Raw genomic sequence first — 14,140 nt, 5'->3', positions numbered from 1 at the left:
AAGCACTTTAATTTGCACTGTGAATATATATTTTAAAAAAAGTATGCATTCCACCCATCTTTTTTATGAAGCCCAGAAGACCCCACATCATCCAAAGATATTTGGTTTTTCTCTTGTTTGGCTTTTCTCTTGTTTCCTGTGGGCAGTACAAATATGTGGATTTAATATTTGAACTAAGTAAAATATTTGCATAAACAACCTTTGACTTTAGATATTAATGAAAATATGTGTACTTTTAAATTCTTAAGAAATTATATCATCCTCTGGCCTATTGTAAAATAAACTGGTATCTAAATATTGACATAATAAGTGATTACAAATAAGCTTTTAAGAATCCAGATTTTTTTCCAAAAAAAAAAAAAAAAGACTTCTGTACTACTAAAATGTAGGTGTGCTGCTTTTTTGCCACATTTTGTTGATTTTAATGGGAGATATCTCATTTTTGGACCTGCAATCCTCATTCATTATAAATAAGAAAAATAAAGTCCTATATTGATAAAATGCTCTGATGTTCTTACCTCTTCCAGATGAATTATCCATGAGCTTGTGTAGTTCATCCTGGGATGGATCCATTTGTTTCCAATCTCATATCCACTGCAAAATAATATCTGGTGCTGTGTGACTTTATAGTTTTCATTTGTGCCAGATCTTGAGACCAAGTCCTTGGTTTTCTCTAGCTGGATACCTCATATTTTTCTGTGATTGCCTTAGTTACTATGATTTTTGTCATGAATTTCTTTGAAATATCTCTCCTTCATGGAGGAATAACATTTTTCTCAGGGTCAGTAATCAGTTCTGATAAGGATGCAGTCTCTGCAGGCAGCTCAAGAATTCTATACTATCTCCTAGAGAAAAGATTCTTCTGTATCTTGAGTCAAATGGAACCAACTCATTTCCTGTTATGTTTAAATACCCAGGAGGTTCTGGGTAACAGAATTTCTGCAGAACCCACAACTGCAGTGAACACCTACATTAAATTCTACTTAAATACAATAAGCATGACTAACTTCTACTATCTGTTTGATAGTTGTAGAGTATAGGTAAGCAAATCTATCAATCAATAACTATTAAGGCAACCACAAATATAGGTTGAAAACATAACCAAAATATTTTCTAGGAGATAAGAGATAAAAATGAAGGCCCTGATATTAGGTAACATAATCAGATGGTGTCATAATGGTGAAAACTATGAGATTTCTCTCCCTGCCATGGTCATAAGACAATACAAATCCCAGACTCTCAAAATAGATACAATATGTATTAAACTCAGCCTGTGCTATGTCAGAAAACATATAGGCCTCAAGTATGCCCATTAGAAACCCATGAAAGTAGAACCATGGTGACCTAGTTTACTCACCTGCTGGCAAACTTTTCTCCACTTTGACCCTTCAGTCTTGACTTGATAATTCATAAGAGAACATTAATGGCTAAGGCAGCACTTGGAACACATTTTTCAAGCCTGTGAAATTATCCATACCCAACACCCCTAATTTCCAATCCTATTTTTAATTGATGCCAGACCCAGAGGTTGTGTTCTACCCTTAGCTCCCAAATTTAGTAAGGCAAACAGAATAGCATAATTCGAAATACAACTTTTCTCTCTATAGAAAATAAGATATGAATTAAGCATTTATTGTGTTTCTACAAAGACCTGCCAAATATAATCTTCTCTTTAGAAATTACCCATTTCCCTTCAACTCGTAGCAACCAGCCTAAACACATGAAATACAATGGATGGCCTTTCAAATTGAAGGATCCAGCAAATGAAAACCATATTTTCTTTGTATTCTTAATTTATTATTTCTTTAAGATGAATAATATTTATTACAACATAGTAAGCACTATATATGGAGTAATATTTATAGTCTTCATATGTGTTGAGACTCTTTTTTTTCCTGGTTTTATAAAAAGGGAATGGAGGCACAGGGAGATTGAATCATTAGATACACTGGGTCACTAGTCCCAGCAAGTACAAGTGTAACTCTTTGACTACAGAGCCTATTCTCATAAGCATGATGCTCTACTGATTCTCAAAGCCATTGCATTCTGAGAATTCCATGTATCAGTACTAGCACTGGTCGGCACCACTCTGCCACTTAGGTCATTACTGACTTGACACACTATATACTAGTCACCAAATGGTGTTAAGGGTTTGGCCATCCATGCAATATCAGAGATCATTGGATAATTTTCCTTCATAAACTTCCTAGGATGACTATCATAACAAATTACCACAAATGTGATGGACTGAAAACAAAAGACATTTATTTTCTCACAATTCTGGAGGCCAGAGTCCACAATCAAAGCGTTATCAAGGTTATGGTCCATTGGAAGCATCTAAGGAGAATGATTCTTTGCCTCTGACAGCTTCTTGTGGCCCAGGCATTCCTCTGCTTTTGTTGGGATCATTCCAATCTCTGGCTCTATCTTCAAAGGACCAGTTTCCCTGTGTCTCTGTGCCTAAATTCCTTTCTTTTCACATAGACCATAATCCTTTTGGATTAAGACCCATCTATTCCAGTATAATTTCATTTTTACTAATTACATGTACAGAAGGCATCCAAATAAATGCACAGATATTAAGGATTAAGATTTGAACATATCTTATAGAAGACAAAATTCAACACAAAACAAGGATAGTTTTGTCCTAGTAAATTTTATTTTTTGTAATAGACTGTAATAGTTACTGTACATAATACTGTACAGAATGCTACACTACTATTCAATGAACTCAACACACGGTAGCTTAAACCAGAATTTCTCCTGTGGTACAGGGATAAAGGAACTAGAACTGGAAGAGTAGGTACACACTGTGAGGTTTACACATCTCTCTTAACTTGATGTTTTGCCATATCCACAAAATTCACCTTTTAAGATGATTCATAGGAACTGTCTGTGCTCCAGTCCTTGAGAAGTGAGAAAAAATGAAGGAAAAAAGTGTATCTCCTTTCTCTGAGGGAAATATTCCAGAAAGCACATATATCATTTCCATTTCACAACACTTCTATCAGCATATCAAGGCCACTTTTAAATGTAAGGTGGTTTGGAACATTCAGTCTTAAACGGGACTGGGATATTCATAGTTAAAACTTATATTATTCCCCAAAATGTTCTATCCAAAATAGCAGCTGCTAACTGCATATTTCTCTTAAATTTAAATTTAGTTGGAATGAATTTAATTGACTAAAATATGAAATTCATTTTCTAACAAAATTTCGGGTGCTCAGGAACGACCTGTAGCTAGTTATTTGGACCACATTGATGATCATAGCACTCCCAAAGTCATGAGAAGTTATTTATTTAAAAATAACTTCTTTAGAGTTAGGCATTAAAAGACAATTGTAAAGTGACTACAAATTTACTACAGAAAACCATCCTGTGTTCCTTTAAATTCAGTGACTGCAAATTAATTGATAGTTTTTCCACTCAACTTAGTTTTTTAAAAATATTTATTTTTGAGAGAGAGAGAGAGAGAGAGAGAGAGAGAGAGAGAGAGAATATGAATGATCCAGAGAGGGGCAAAGATAGAAGGAGACACAGAATCCAGAGCAGTCAGCAGGCTCTGAGCTGTCAGCACAGAACTCGATATGGGGTTCCAACCCATGAACTATGAGTTCATGACCTGAGCCAAAGTTGGACACTCAACCAAGTGAGCCACCCAGGTGCCACATTCTTCTAACCAACTTTAAGAATCATCAAATAATATAATCAGTGATGTTTCAACTGGGAGGGCGGCAAAGGAAAACAATACAGACATGCTTGGTATGTGGGTACTTTATTAAATGCTGATACAGCTGATTTTTTCCCCAAAGTTCTTTGGCTTAGTTATTTTTCTAACTCTCTTTTATGAATAAGAAAGTTGAACTTCATAGAAGTTAATTAAAATGTAAACTGGCAAGAAAACTCTTGGAGATGCGTACTTTCTCTGTCTCTCTTTGGCTTTCCTAGTCTCGGGTACAGCTCCTCATATTCACATTGAGCCTGGCAATAGGATGGACATGAAGATGACCTGCACATCCATGGGGTGGTATCCAGAGCCTGAGGTACAATGGAGGGACCTTCAAGGCCTACGCTTGGCACCAGCCTTTGAGACAAAGAAAATAGAAGAAAATGGACTGTTTCATGTGGAATCGTCTATCACAGTTGATAAAAATTCAAGAGCAGATGTGTCCTGTGTTATAAGGAACCTAATACTCAGTGTGGAGAAGGAGGTGCATGTCTCCGTAGCAGGTCAGTTTCCTCCAAAGTTGATATCTTGAGAAGTCCCTGCTGATCAGGAAGTTCTTACTGGTAAAGACCTATGACTGACACACCAGAAGGATATTCTAATTTATCCATTTCTAAATTTTAATGCAGAGAACCTGGAAAAAGTCACATTCTGTCTTGTTTTATATTTCCTCTTATGATGGAAATGTCATTCTTCTACTTTATGCAGATGAATACATGAGTGGAAAAAAGTAATAACATTTTTGAGGAAACCATCAAAGTTCTTTCTAAACTTCTCCTAATCCCACTGCCTAGGGAAAGCATCTTTTCACAATTTTCTGTTTTCTCCCATCTTTCAAAATGAATTTGAATTCTGGCAGTGCCATTTATCAGCTTCATGGTCGTGAGTAACTATTGACCTGCCTGTGCTTAGTTCTCATGTGTTAAATATGGATAATCATAGTGTCTACCTCATAAAGTTGTTATGAGTATTAACTCTTATGATTAATAGCACAGGCAGAGAAGAGCTCAGACATTCCAATAATTATCCAAAGTGGCAGTTCAAAGAAATAGTTTGCCCATGTGATCTCTTCCAATTTCCTGGATATACAAATATCCTTATTTGAAGTATTGTAGCCTGTCAATAACATTATTTATCTCTTGTCCTTTCTAATCTTTCCAGCTTCATCCTTCAGCCCTGTCTTCCTTTGCCTCCAATTATTCCTACCCCTCATTCATTCCCAGAACATATTCATCCATGCAATATCCCATGTAGGCTGTTATTGACACATTTCTTCTATTTTTCCTCTAACCAAAGGTTTCTTCCTGCTCCCTCTATATTTAACCTTAACCTCTCAGAAAGCTATTCTGTCTTAAGTGCCCTCTTTACTCATACATTATTTTGATTATATGTTTCACTATTTACCTAGAATGAATATAAACTTCTGAGGATACTGTATCTATTTTTTATATCCCCGTTACTTAGAAAAATACCGAGCCACAATATATTTTTCTACAATGCATAAATTTTTGTATCACCTTTAATCAGTAAGTGAAGTGACATTTCCTTTGTGCTTTGGTTTGGGACATCACATTGGTTTAAGTTAGTTAGAAAGAAAACTTGAGGTGGAAAATGTGAAAGAAGCAAACACATACACCATGATAGAGAAAACATTTTAAAAATGCTCATATATTTATATATACATATATGTTTGAGATCATCAATTAAAAATTACACAGACATTTTGGGGCATCTGGGTGACTCAGTCAGGACCTCTTTTGAAGTAACAGTATTAAATAAAAGAATATAAAAATGATACTCATTTTTACAGATTTTATTTGCGAGATGACAGATATCTCATAAGAAATGGGGAATTGAAATAATCTCTGTCTCAAGAACCTAGACATGAATTCCATTTAGCTTATCATCCAAGATGTCACAATTTTTCCTTTAATCTTTGGAAAAGCTCCACATGCTTCTTACTCATTGGTATATTGTCAAACTCACATATATATTTATATAGAAAATAATCAGATAGAAAAGACACATGGCAAAGTCAGTGTGGGGTCTGTAGCAGAAATAATGGAGAAAAGGTTGAAAAAAATACTTAAATGCATTTTTAGACTTTTATTTGTTGTAAGAGAATTATTTGTTGCAAATATAATAATATTTGTTAAATTTTGATTGTAGGTACATGGATCCCTGATGAATTATTTGTATGTGTTCAGCATATAAAAACATTTGATAATTTATAAAATAAACATCTGAGTCTCCATATATCAAGAACAGGAAAGGAAACTGAAGCCTCTTTAATATTCCAAAATTCTTTAGAATTGCAGGGAGAGGTAGATGAGGCTTAGAATCTGTGCTCTTCCTCATAATGTCACCTAAAGGAAAATATCTAGGGATTTGTTCCCAACAGCCAAGTCTCTGATAGCAAGCTGGATACTAAGTGAGAAATTTTATATTTTTCAGATACCTTGTTTCCTGAGGACTGTCCTTGGGCAGTGGGGTTTGCAGTTTTCCTGTCTCTCCTGGCCTTTGGTGCAACAATCAGTGTTTTATTTGTGTGTACCCGAAAAGCCAAAGGTAAACTTAAAAAATGGTGAATTGGCTCATTTTTGGAAGAATTAGAATATAACAGTAACAAAAAATTCATAAATGATCTGTAGGTGGTCTTTAGCATTTAAAATTGGGAATAAGAAAACCTGAACAGACTCATCCACAAACTTATAGCTTTGAATGTTTGTCAGAAACTAGAGGTTATCTGATGAAGGTCAATTACTTCATCAAGGAAAAAAAAAAACATGCTTGGTTTGTTTATGAACTGACACTTAAATTTGTGGGTTCAGAAACAAGATTATATAATGCTTTGTTTATGTGTTTATATATGCACTCAGAGATAATCAAATTCTCTACAATATAATTTAACTGAAATCTTAGTGTAGCATTAGGATGTTTTTTTTTTTTTTTTCTGTCATCAGAATGCCATTTTTCTCTAATATTGGGAGAGGGGGCAGAAATCAGTATAGCAGTATTCAGAACATTTCTTTGTGAGCAAAAGCGAGAAGATATTAACAGATTAGAGCTTTTTCCAGGCCATGAGTGCCTGTGACTGCCTTTCTCCAGTCCCTAGAAAATAATGCATCATAAGAACCCATTTTTCTGTGCTCTGGCTTGATTACGTTTCTCTACATAGGCCTGGCTACCCACAGCCTGTGGCACTTCTGTCCCTCACTCTCAATGTGTTCAGTGAGTTCTTTAAAGAAATGCTCTGTTCAGAAATAATATTTGTGCTGTAGACAGGCTTAGGTCATTATTCCTGTAGAACTATGATATATTTCTATTTACATTTGTACTTCATTGATTGAATTTCCAGTATCTTGAAGGTTACTTTCCTGCCAATGTGATTTACCTCCACTAGGTAGGAGAAGAGAATCAGGGCAGTGATCAAAGTAAAACAAAACAAGCAAACAAACAACAAAACAAAACAAAACAAAACAAACAAACAAAAAACACAAAACCCTGACCATGAAGAGAAGCATTGCATTGTGTTAAAGTTCTTCTCTCATCACCTGTCAGTTCACAAAAATGATATAGTTCATACTCCTAAATTTTTATACAACTTAGAAATCCCTTTAAATATCCAATACTGTCTACTTGGTCAATATGAAAAAAAATAGTTTTTTTTTCTAAAAATGTGAGAAATATATTTTCATGGCAGAAAAATGGTATTTATCAGTTAGAGCATAGCTGATAAATTTTATTTAATTGAAAACAATTGTTACTGTACTGGAATTAAAATGAAAAACTTAATAAAAATGTATAGCTGACAATACTACATTAGTTCCAGGTCTACAACAGATTGATTCAAGAACTCTTCACATTATGCTTTGTTCACCAAAAGTGTAGCAACCATCTGTCACTAACAGCTATTACTATACATAAATTATATTACTTAAGCTGTACCTTTCATTCATGAGACTTACTCAGTTCATAACTGGAAGCCCATACCTCCCACTCCCTTTCACCTCTTCCTCCTCCAGTCCTGCAACAACCAGTGTGTTCTCTGTATTTATGGTCTGGTTCTCTTTTATTTGTTTGTTTTGTTTTGTTTTGTTTTCCACACATAATTGAAATCATATGTATTTTTTCTTTGTCTGACATCTCACCAAAATACCCTCTAGTTTCATCCATGTTGTTGCAAATGGCATGATCTTATTATTATTTTTGGCTGAATAATAATCCATTGTATAAATAATATTTATTCTTTCATCTTTCCAAGGCATTTAGGATATTTCCATATCTTGGGTGTTGTAAATAATACTGCAATAAACATAGTAGAGCATATATATTTTTGAATTACTTTTTCCATTTCTGGGGGGTTAAATACCCAATAGTGGAATTACTTAATTTTACCGTATTTCTATTTTTAATTTCATAAAGAAACTTCCTGATATTTTCCACAGTGGCTGCACAAATTTAGCTTCCCACCAATAGTGCACTAGGGTTCTCTTTTCTCCATATCCTTGCCAACACTTAGTATTTATTATATTTTTGATACTAGTCATTGTGATAGGTGTCAGAAAACATTGCCTGGTTTTGAATTGCATTTCACTGATGATTAGCGAGGCGGTTGACGATTATTATATGTGTCTGTTGGCCATCTTGGAAAACTTTCTATTCAGATAATCTGCTCATTTTTTAAATGAATTACTCATTTTCTTTTTCTTCCTTTTTTTTTTGCTGATTTCTTTTAGATATTTTAGATATTAAGCCCTTATCAGAAATATCACTTACAAGTATCTTCTCCCATTCAGTAGGTTGCCTTTTGCTTTGTTGATAGTTTCCTTTACTGCACATTTTTTTTTTTTTTTTGGTACAGTCCTAGTAGTGTACTTTTTGCTTTTGTTGACCTTGTCTTAGCAGACATATCCATTAATACGTTGCTAAGATCAATATCAAAGAGATTGCTGCCTATGTTTTCTTCCAGGAGCTTTATGGTTTCAGACCTCAGATATAGGTCTTTAATTTATTTTTATTTTTGGTACGGTGTAAGAAAGTGAGTCAGTTTCATTTGTTTGCATATAGTTATTCAGTTTACCCAGGCCATTTATTGAGGAAGATTTTTTTTCTCCTATCGTGTAATCTTGCCTCCGTTGTCATAAATTAACTGACCAAAGAAGCATAGGTTTATTTCTGGGCTCTCTCTTTAGTTCCATCGATTTGTGGGTTTCTTTCTTTTTTGTGTATCAATAAAATACTTTTTTAGTTATTACAGCTTTGTGGCATAATTTTAAAATCTTGGATTGTGATATATCCAGCTTTGTTTTTCTTTCTCAACATTACTTTGGGTATTCAAAGTGTTGTGTGGTTCCATACATTTTATAATTATTTGTCTTATGAGAAATTGCTATTGGTATTTTGATAGGGATTACATTGAATCTGTATTTTGATTTGGGTAATATGGATATTTTAGCAGTATTAATTCTTCCAATCCAGGAGCATGGAATATCTTTCCATTTGTTTCTGTCATCTAAATTTCTATAATCTGTATTTTATAGTTTTCAGAGTACAGGTCTTTTTCCACTTTGGCGAAGATTAGTCCTGGGTATTTTATTTTTTGGTGCAATTTTGAATGGGATATTTAAAGACATTTTTTTTTCTACAGCTTCATTATTAATGTTTAGAAATGCAGCTGTTTTCTGTATATTAATTTTGCACCATGAAATTTTACCGAATTCATTTATTAATTTTCATAGTTCCTTGGTGTATTCTACAGGGTTTTCTAAGCATAATATTTTGTCTTCTGCTAAACGGCACAGCTTTCTTTCTTACTGATTTGGATGCATTTATTTCTGTGCATTGTCTGATTGGTGTGGTTATGATTTTCATTACTTTTTTTTTTCTTTTTAAGTTCCATTTGTTTTATTGCCATTTATTTATTTATTTATTTATTTATTATTTAATATAATTTATTGTCAAATTGGCTAACATACAGTGTGTAAAGTGTGCTCTTGGTTTTTGGGTTAGATTCCTGTGGTTCATTGATTACACACAGCACCCAGTGCACATCCCAGTGCCCTCCTCAATGCCCATCACCCGTTTTCCCTTCTCCCCCACCACCCCTCATCAACCCTCAGGTTGTTCTCTGCATTTAAGAGTCTTTTATGGTTTTCTTCCGTCCCGCTCTGTAACTATTTTCCCCACTTCCCTTCTCCAATGGCATTCTGTTAATTTTCTCAATATCCACATATGAGTGAAAACACATGATATCTGTTTTTCTCTGACTGACCTATTTCACTCAGCATAATACTTTCCACTTCCATCCATGTTACTGCAAATGGCATGATTTCATTCTTTCTCATTGACAAGTACTATTCTATTGTATATATAAATCACATCTTCTTTATCCATTCATCAATTCATGAACATTTAGGCTCTTTCCATAATTTGGCTATTGTTGATAGTGCTGCTATAAACATTGGCATACATGAGCCCCTATGAATCAACACTCATGTATCCTTTGGATAAATTCCTAGTAGTGTTATTAGTGGGTTATAGGGTATTTCTATTTTTAATTTTTTGATGAACCTCCACACTGTTTTACACAGCGGTTGCACCGGTTGGCATTCCCACCAGCAGTGCAAGATGGTTCCCTTTTCTCTAAATCCTAGGTTGCATGTATTGATTCCTGAGTTGTTAGTTTAAGTCACTCTGACTGGTGTGAGGTGGAATCTCAGTGTGGCTTTGATTTGTATTTCCATGGTGATGAGTGATGTGGAGTATCTTTCCATGTCTGTGTGGGCCCTCTGAATGTCTTCTTTGGGAAAGTGTCTATTCATGTCTTCTGCCCATTTCTTCACTGGATTATTTGTTTTTTGGGTGTTCAGTTTGGTCAGTTCTTTATATATTTTGAACACTAAATTTATCCAATGTGTCATTTGAAAATATTTTTTCCCATTGGGCCAGTTGCGTTTTACTTTTGTTTATTATTTCCTTTGTAGTGCAGAACTGTTTTATCTTGATGAGGTCTCAATAGTTTAATTCTGCTTTTAATTCCCTTGCCTTTGGGGATGTGTTGAGGAAGAATTGGTTGCAACTGAAGTAAAAGAATTGGTTGCGTCTTTTTTCCTCTACAGTTTTGATGGTTTCCTGTCTCACATTTAGGTCTTTCATCCATTTTGAGTTTATATTTGTGTATGGTGGAAGAAAGTAGTCTAGTTTCATTTTTCTGCATGTTGCTGTCCATTTCTCCCAACATTTGCTAAAGAGACTCTTTTCCATTGTATGCTCTTTCCTGCTTTGTCAAAGATTAATTGGCCATACTTTTGTGGGTCCAATTCTCGGTTTTCTATTCTCCTCCATTGGTCTATGTGTCTGTTTTGTACCAATACTGTACTCTCTTGGTAATTACATCTTTATAGTAGAGGCTAAAGTCTGGGATTGTGATGCCTCCTACTTTGGTTTTCTTTTTCAATATTACTTTGGTTATTCAGAGTCTTTTGTGGTTCCATACAAATTTTAGAATTGTGTGTTCTAGCTTCAGGAAGAATGCCAGTACAATTTTGATTCAGTTTGCATTTAATGTATAGATTGCTTTGGGTTCTATTGAGATGTTAACATTTATTTTTCCAATCCATGAGCATGGAATGTGTTTCCATTTCTTTGTTTCCCCTTCAATTTCCTTCATAAGGTTTCTATAATTTTCAACATAAATATATGTTATATCTTTAGTTAGGTTTATTCTTACATATTGTATGGTTCTTGGTGCAATTGATAATGGTACCAATTTCCTGATTTCTCTTTCTGTTGCTTCATTATTGGTGTATAAAAATGCAACAGATTTCTGTACATTGATATTTTACCCTGTGACTTTGCTGAATTCTTGTATCAGTTCTAGCAGCATTTTGGTGGAGGCTTTCATGGTTTTCCATGTAGAGTATCATATCATCTGCAAAAAGTGAAAGTTTGACTTCTTTTTTGCCAATTTTGATGCCTTTTATTTCATTTTATTGTCTGATTACTGATGCTGGGACTTCCACCACTATGTGAAACAACAGTGGTGAGAGTGGGCATCCCTGTCATGTTCCTGATATCAAGGGAAACACTCTCAGTTTTTACCCATTGACAATGATATTAGCTGTGGGCTTTTCATAAATGGCTTTTATGATGTTTAAGTATATTCCTTCTATCTTGACTTTCTTGAGGGTTTTTTATTAAGAAAGGATGATGTATTTTGTCAAATGCTTTTTCGGCCTCTATTGACAATATCATATGGTTCTTATCCTTTCTTTTATTAATGCATTGTATCACATTTATTGATTTGTAAATATTGAAGGAGCTCTGCAGCCCACGAATGAATTCCACTTGATCATGGTGAATAATTATTTTTATATGCTGTTGAATTTGATTTGTTAGTATCATGCTGATAAATTTTGCATCCATGTTCTTCAGGGATATTGGCCTGTAATTCTCTTTTTTTATGGAGTCTCTGTCTGGGTTGGGAATCAAAGTAATGCTGGCTTCATACAATGAGTCTGGAAGTTTTCCTTCCCTTTCTATTTTTTGGAACTTTTTGAGAAGGATACGTGTAAACTCTTCCTTAAATGTCTGGTAGAATTCCCCTGGGAGGCATCTGAGCCAGGACTCTTATTTGTTGGGAGATTTTTGATAACTGATTCAATTTCTTCACTACTTATGGGTATGTTCAAATTTTCTATTTCTTCCCATTCGAATTTTGACAGTGTGTGGATATGTAGGAATTTGTCCATTTCTTCCAGGTTGTCCAGTTTGTTTGCATATGACATTTCATAGTATTCTCTGATAATTGCTTGTGTTTCTGATGGATTGGTTGTGATAAATCCTTTTTAATTCATGATTTTATCTATTTGGGTCCTCTATCTTTTGTTTTTGAAAAGTCTGGCTCGGGGTGTATCAATTTTGTGGTTTTTTTTTCAAAACAACAGCTCTTTGTTTCATTGATATGTTCTACTTTTTTTTGTATTCTATATTGTTTATTTCTGATATGATCTTTATTATTTCTATCCTTCTGCTGGCCTTGGGGTTTATTTGCTGTTCTGCTTCTACTTCCTTTGGGTGTACTGTTAGATATTGTACTTGGGATTTTTCTTATTCTTTGAGATAGGCCTGGATTGCAATGTATTTTCCTGTTAGGACTGCCTTTGCTGTGTCCCAAATGTTTTGGACTGTTGTGTTTTCATTTTCATTTGTTTCCATATATTTTTAATTTTCTTCTTTAATTTAATTTAATTTAATTTAATTTAATTTAATTTAATTTAATTTCTTCTTCTTTAATTGGTTGACTCATTGATTTTTAATAGGATTTTCTTTAACCTCCATGCATTTGGAGGTTTTCCCAATGTTTTCCTGTGATTTATTTCAAGTTTCATAGCATTGTGATCTGAGAATATGCAAGGTATTATCTCAATTATTTTATATTTATTGAGGTCTATTTGTGACCCAGTATGTGATCTATCTTGGAGAATGTTCTGTGTGCACTTGAGAAGAATATGTATTCTGCTGCTTTAGGGTGAAAAGTAAATATATCTGTAAAGTCCATCTGGTCCAGGGTATCATTCAGGGCCATATATTTTCTGTATTGATTTTCTGTCTGGATGATCGGTCCATTGTTGTAAGTGGAATATTAATATCCCCTGCCTTTACTGCATTCTTATCAATAAGGTAGCTTATGTTTGTGATTAATTATTTTATATATTTGTGTGCTCCTGAATTGGGAACATAAGCATTTATAATTTTTAGCTTTTCTTGATGGATAGATCCTATAATTATGTTATAATACTCTTTTTCATCTCTTGTATCAACCTTTATTTTGAAATCTAATTTGTCTGATATAAGGATGGCTACTTCAGCTTTCTTTTGAATTCCAGGAGTATGATAGAGGGTTTTCCAACCCCTCACTTTCAATCTACAGGTGTTCTCAGGTCTAAAATGGATTATTTTTAGACAGCAAATAGATGAGTCTGGTTTTTTATCCATTCTGACACCCTGTGTCCTTTAATTGGAACATTTATTCCATTTTCATTCAGTGTTATTATTGAAAGATATGGGGTTAGAGTCATTGTGTTATCTGTAGTTTTCATATTGTAGTGAAGCCTGGTCCTTCATGGTCTTTGCAACATTCCACTCACAGAGCACCCCTTAGGATCTCTTGTAGGGCTGGTTAAGTGGTGATGAATTCCGTCAGTTTTTGTTTGTCCAGGAAAACGTTTATCTCTCCTACAATTCTGAATGATAGGCTTGCTGGATAAAGGATAGTTGGCTAAATTTTTTTCCTATTCATCACATTGAAAATTTCCTGCCGCCCACTTCTGGCCTGCCAAGTTTCGGTAGATAGGTCTGCGACTACCCTTATGTGTCTACCTTTGTATGCTAAGACCCATTTATCCCTAG

At 34.3% G+C, this 14,140-nt stretch overlaps 1 protein-coding gene across 3 annotated transcripts in view; it reads left to right on the top strand.

Moving 5' to 3' along the window:
- Positions 1-14,140, top strand: part of LOC122215721 (butyrophilin subfamily 1 member A1-like) — a 76,643-nt gene that overhangs the window by 13,195 nt on the left and 49,308 nt on the right. For all 3 annotated transcript variants that reach the window (XM_042931419.1, XM_042931414.1, XM_042931425.1), the window contains exons 3-4: positions 3,949-4,230; positions 6,182-6,295. In XM_042931419.1, the coding sequence (XP_042787353.1) occupies positions 3,949-4,230; positions 6,182-6,295 (396 nt within the window). The remainder of the gene's footprint in view (positions 1-3,948; positions 4,231-6,181; positions 6,296-14,140) is intronic.

Source organism: Panthera leo, chromosome A1, assembly GCF_018350215.1.
Source record: "Panthera leo isolate Ple1 chromosome A1, P.leo_Ple1_pat1.1, whole genome shotgun sequence".
NCBI lineage: Eukaryota > Metazoa > Chordata > Mammalia > Carnivora > Felidae > Panthera > Panthera leo.
The sequence above is the reverse complement of the archived record's forward strand: the minus strand, read 5'-3'. Positions and strand labels throughout refer to the sequence as shown.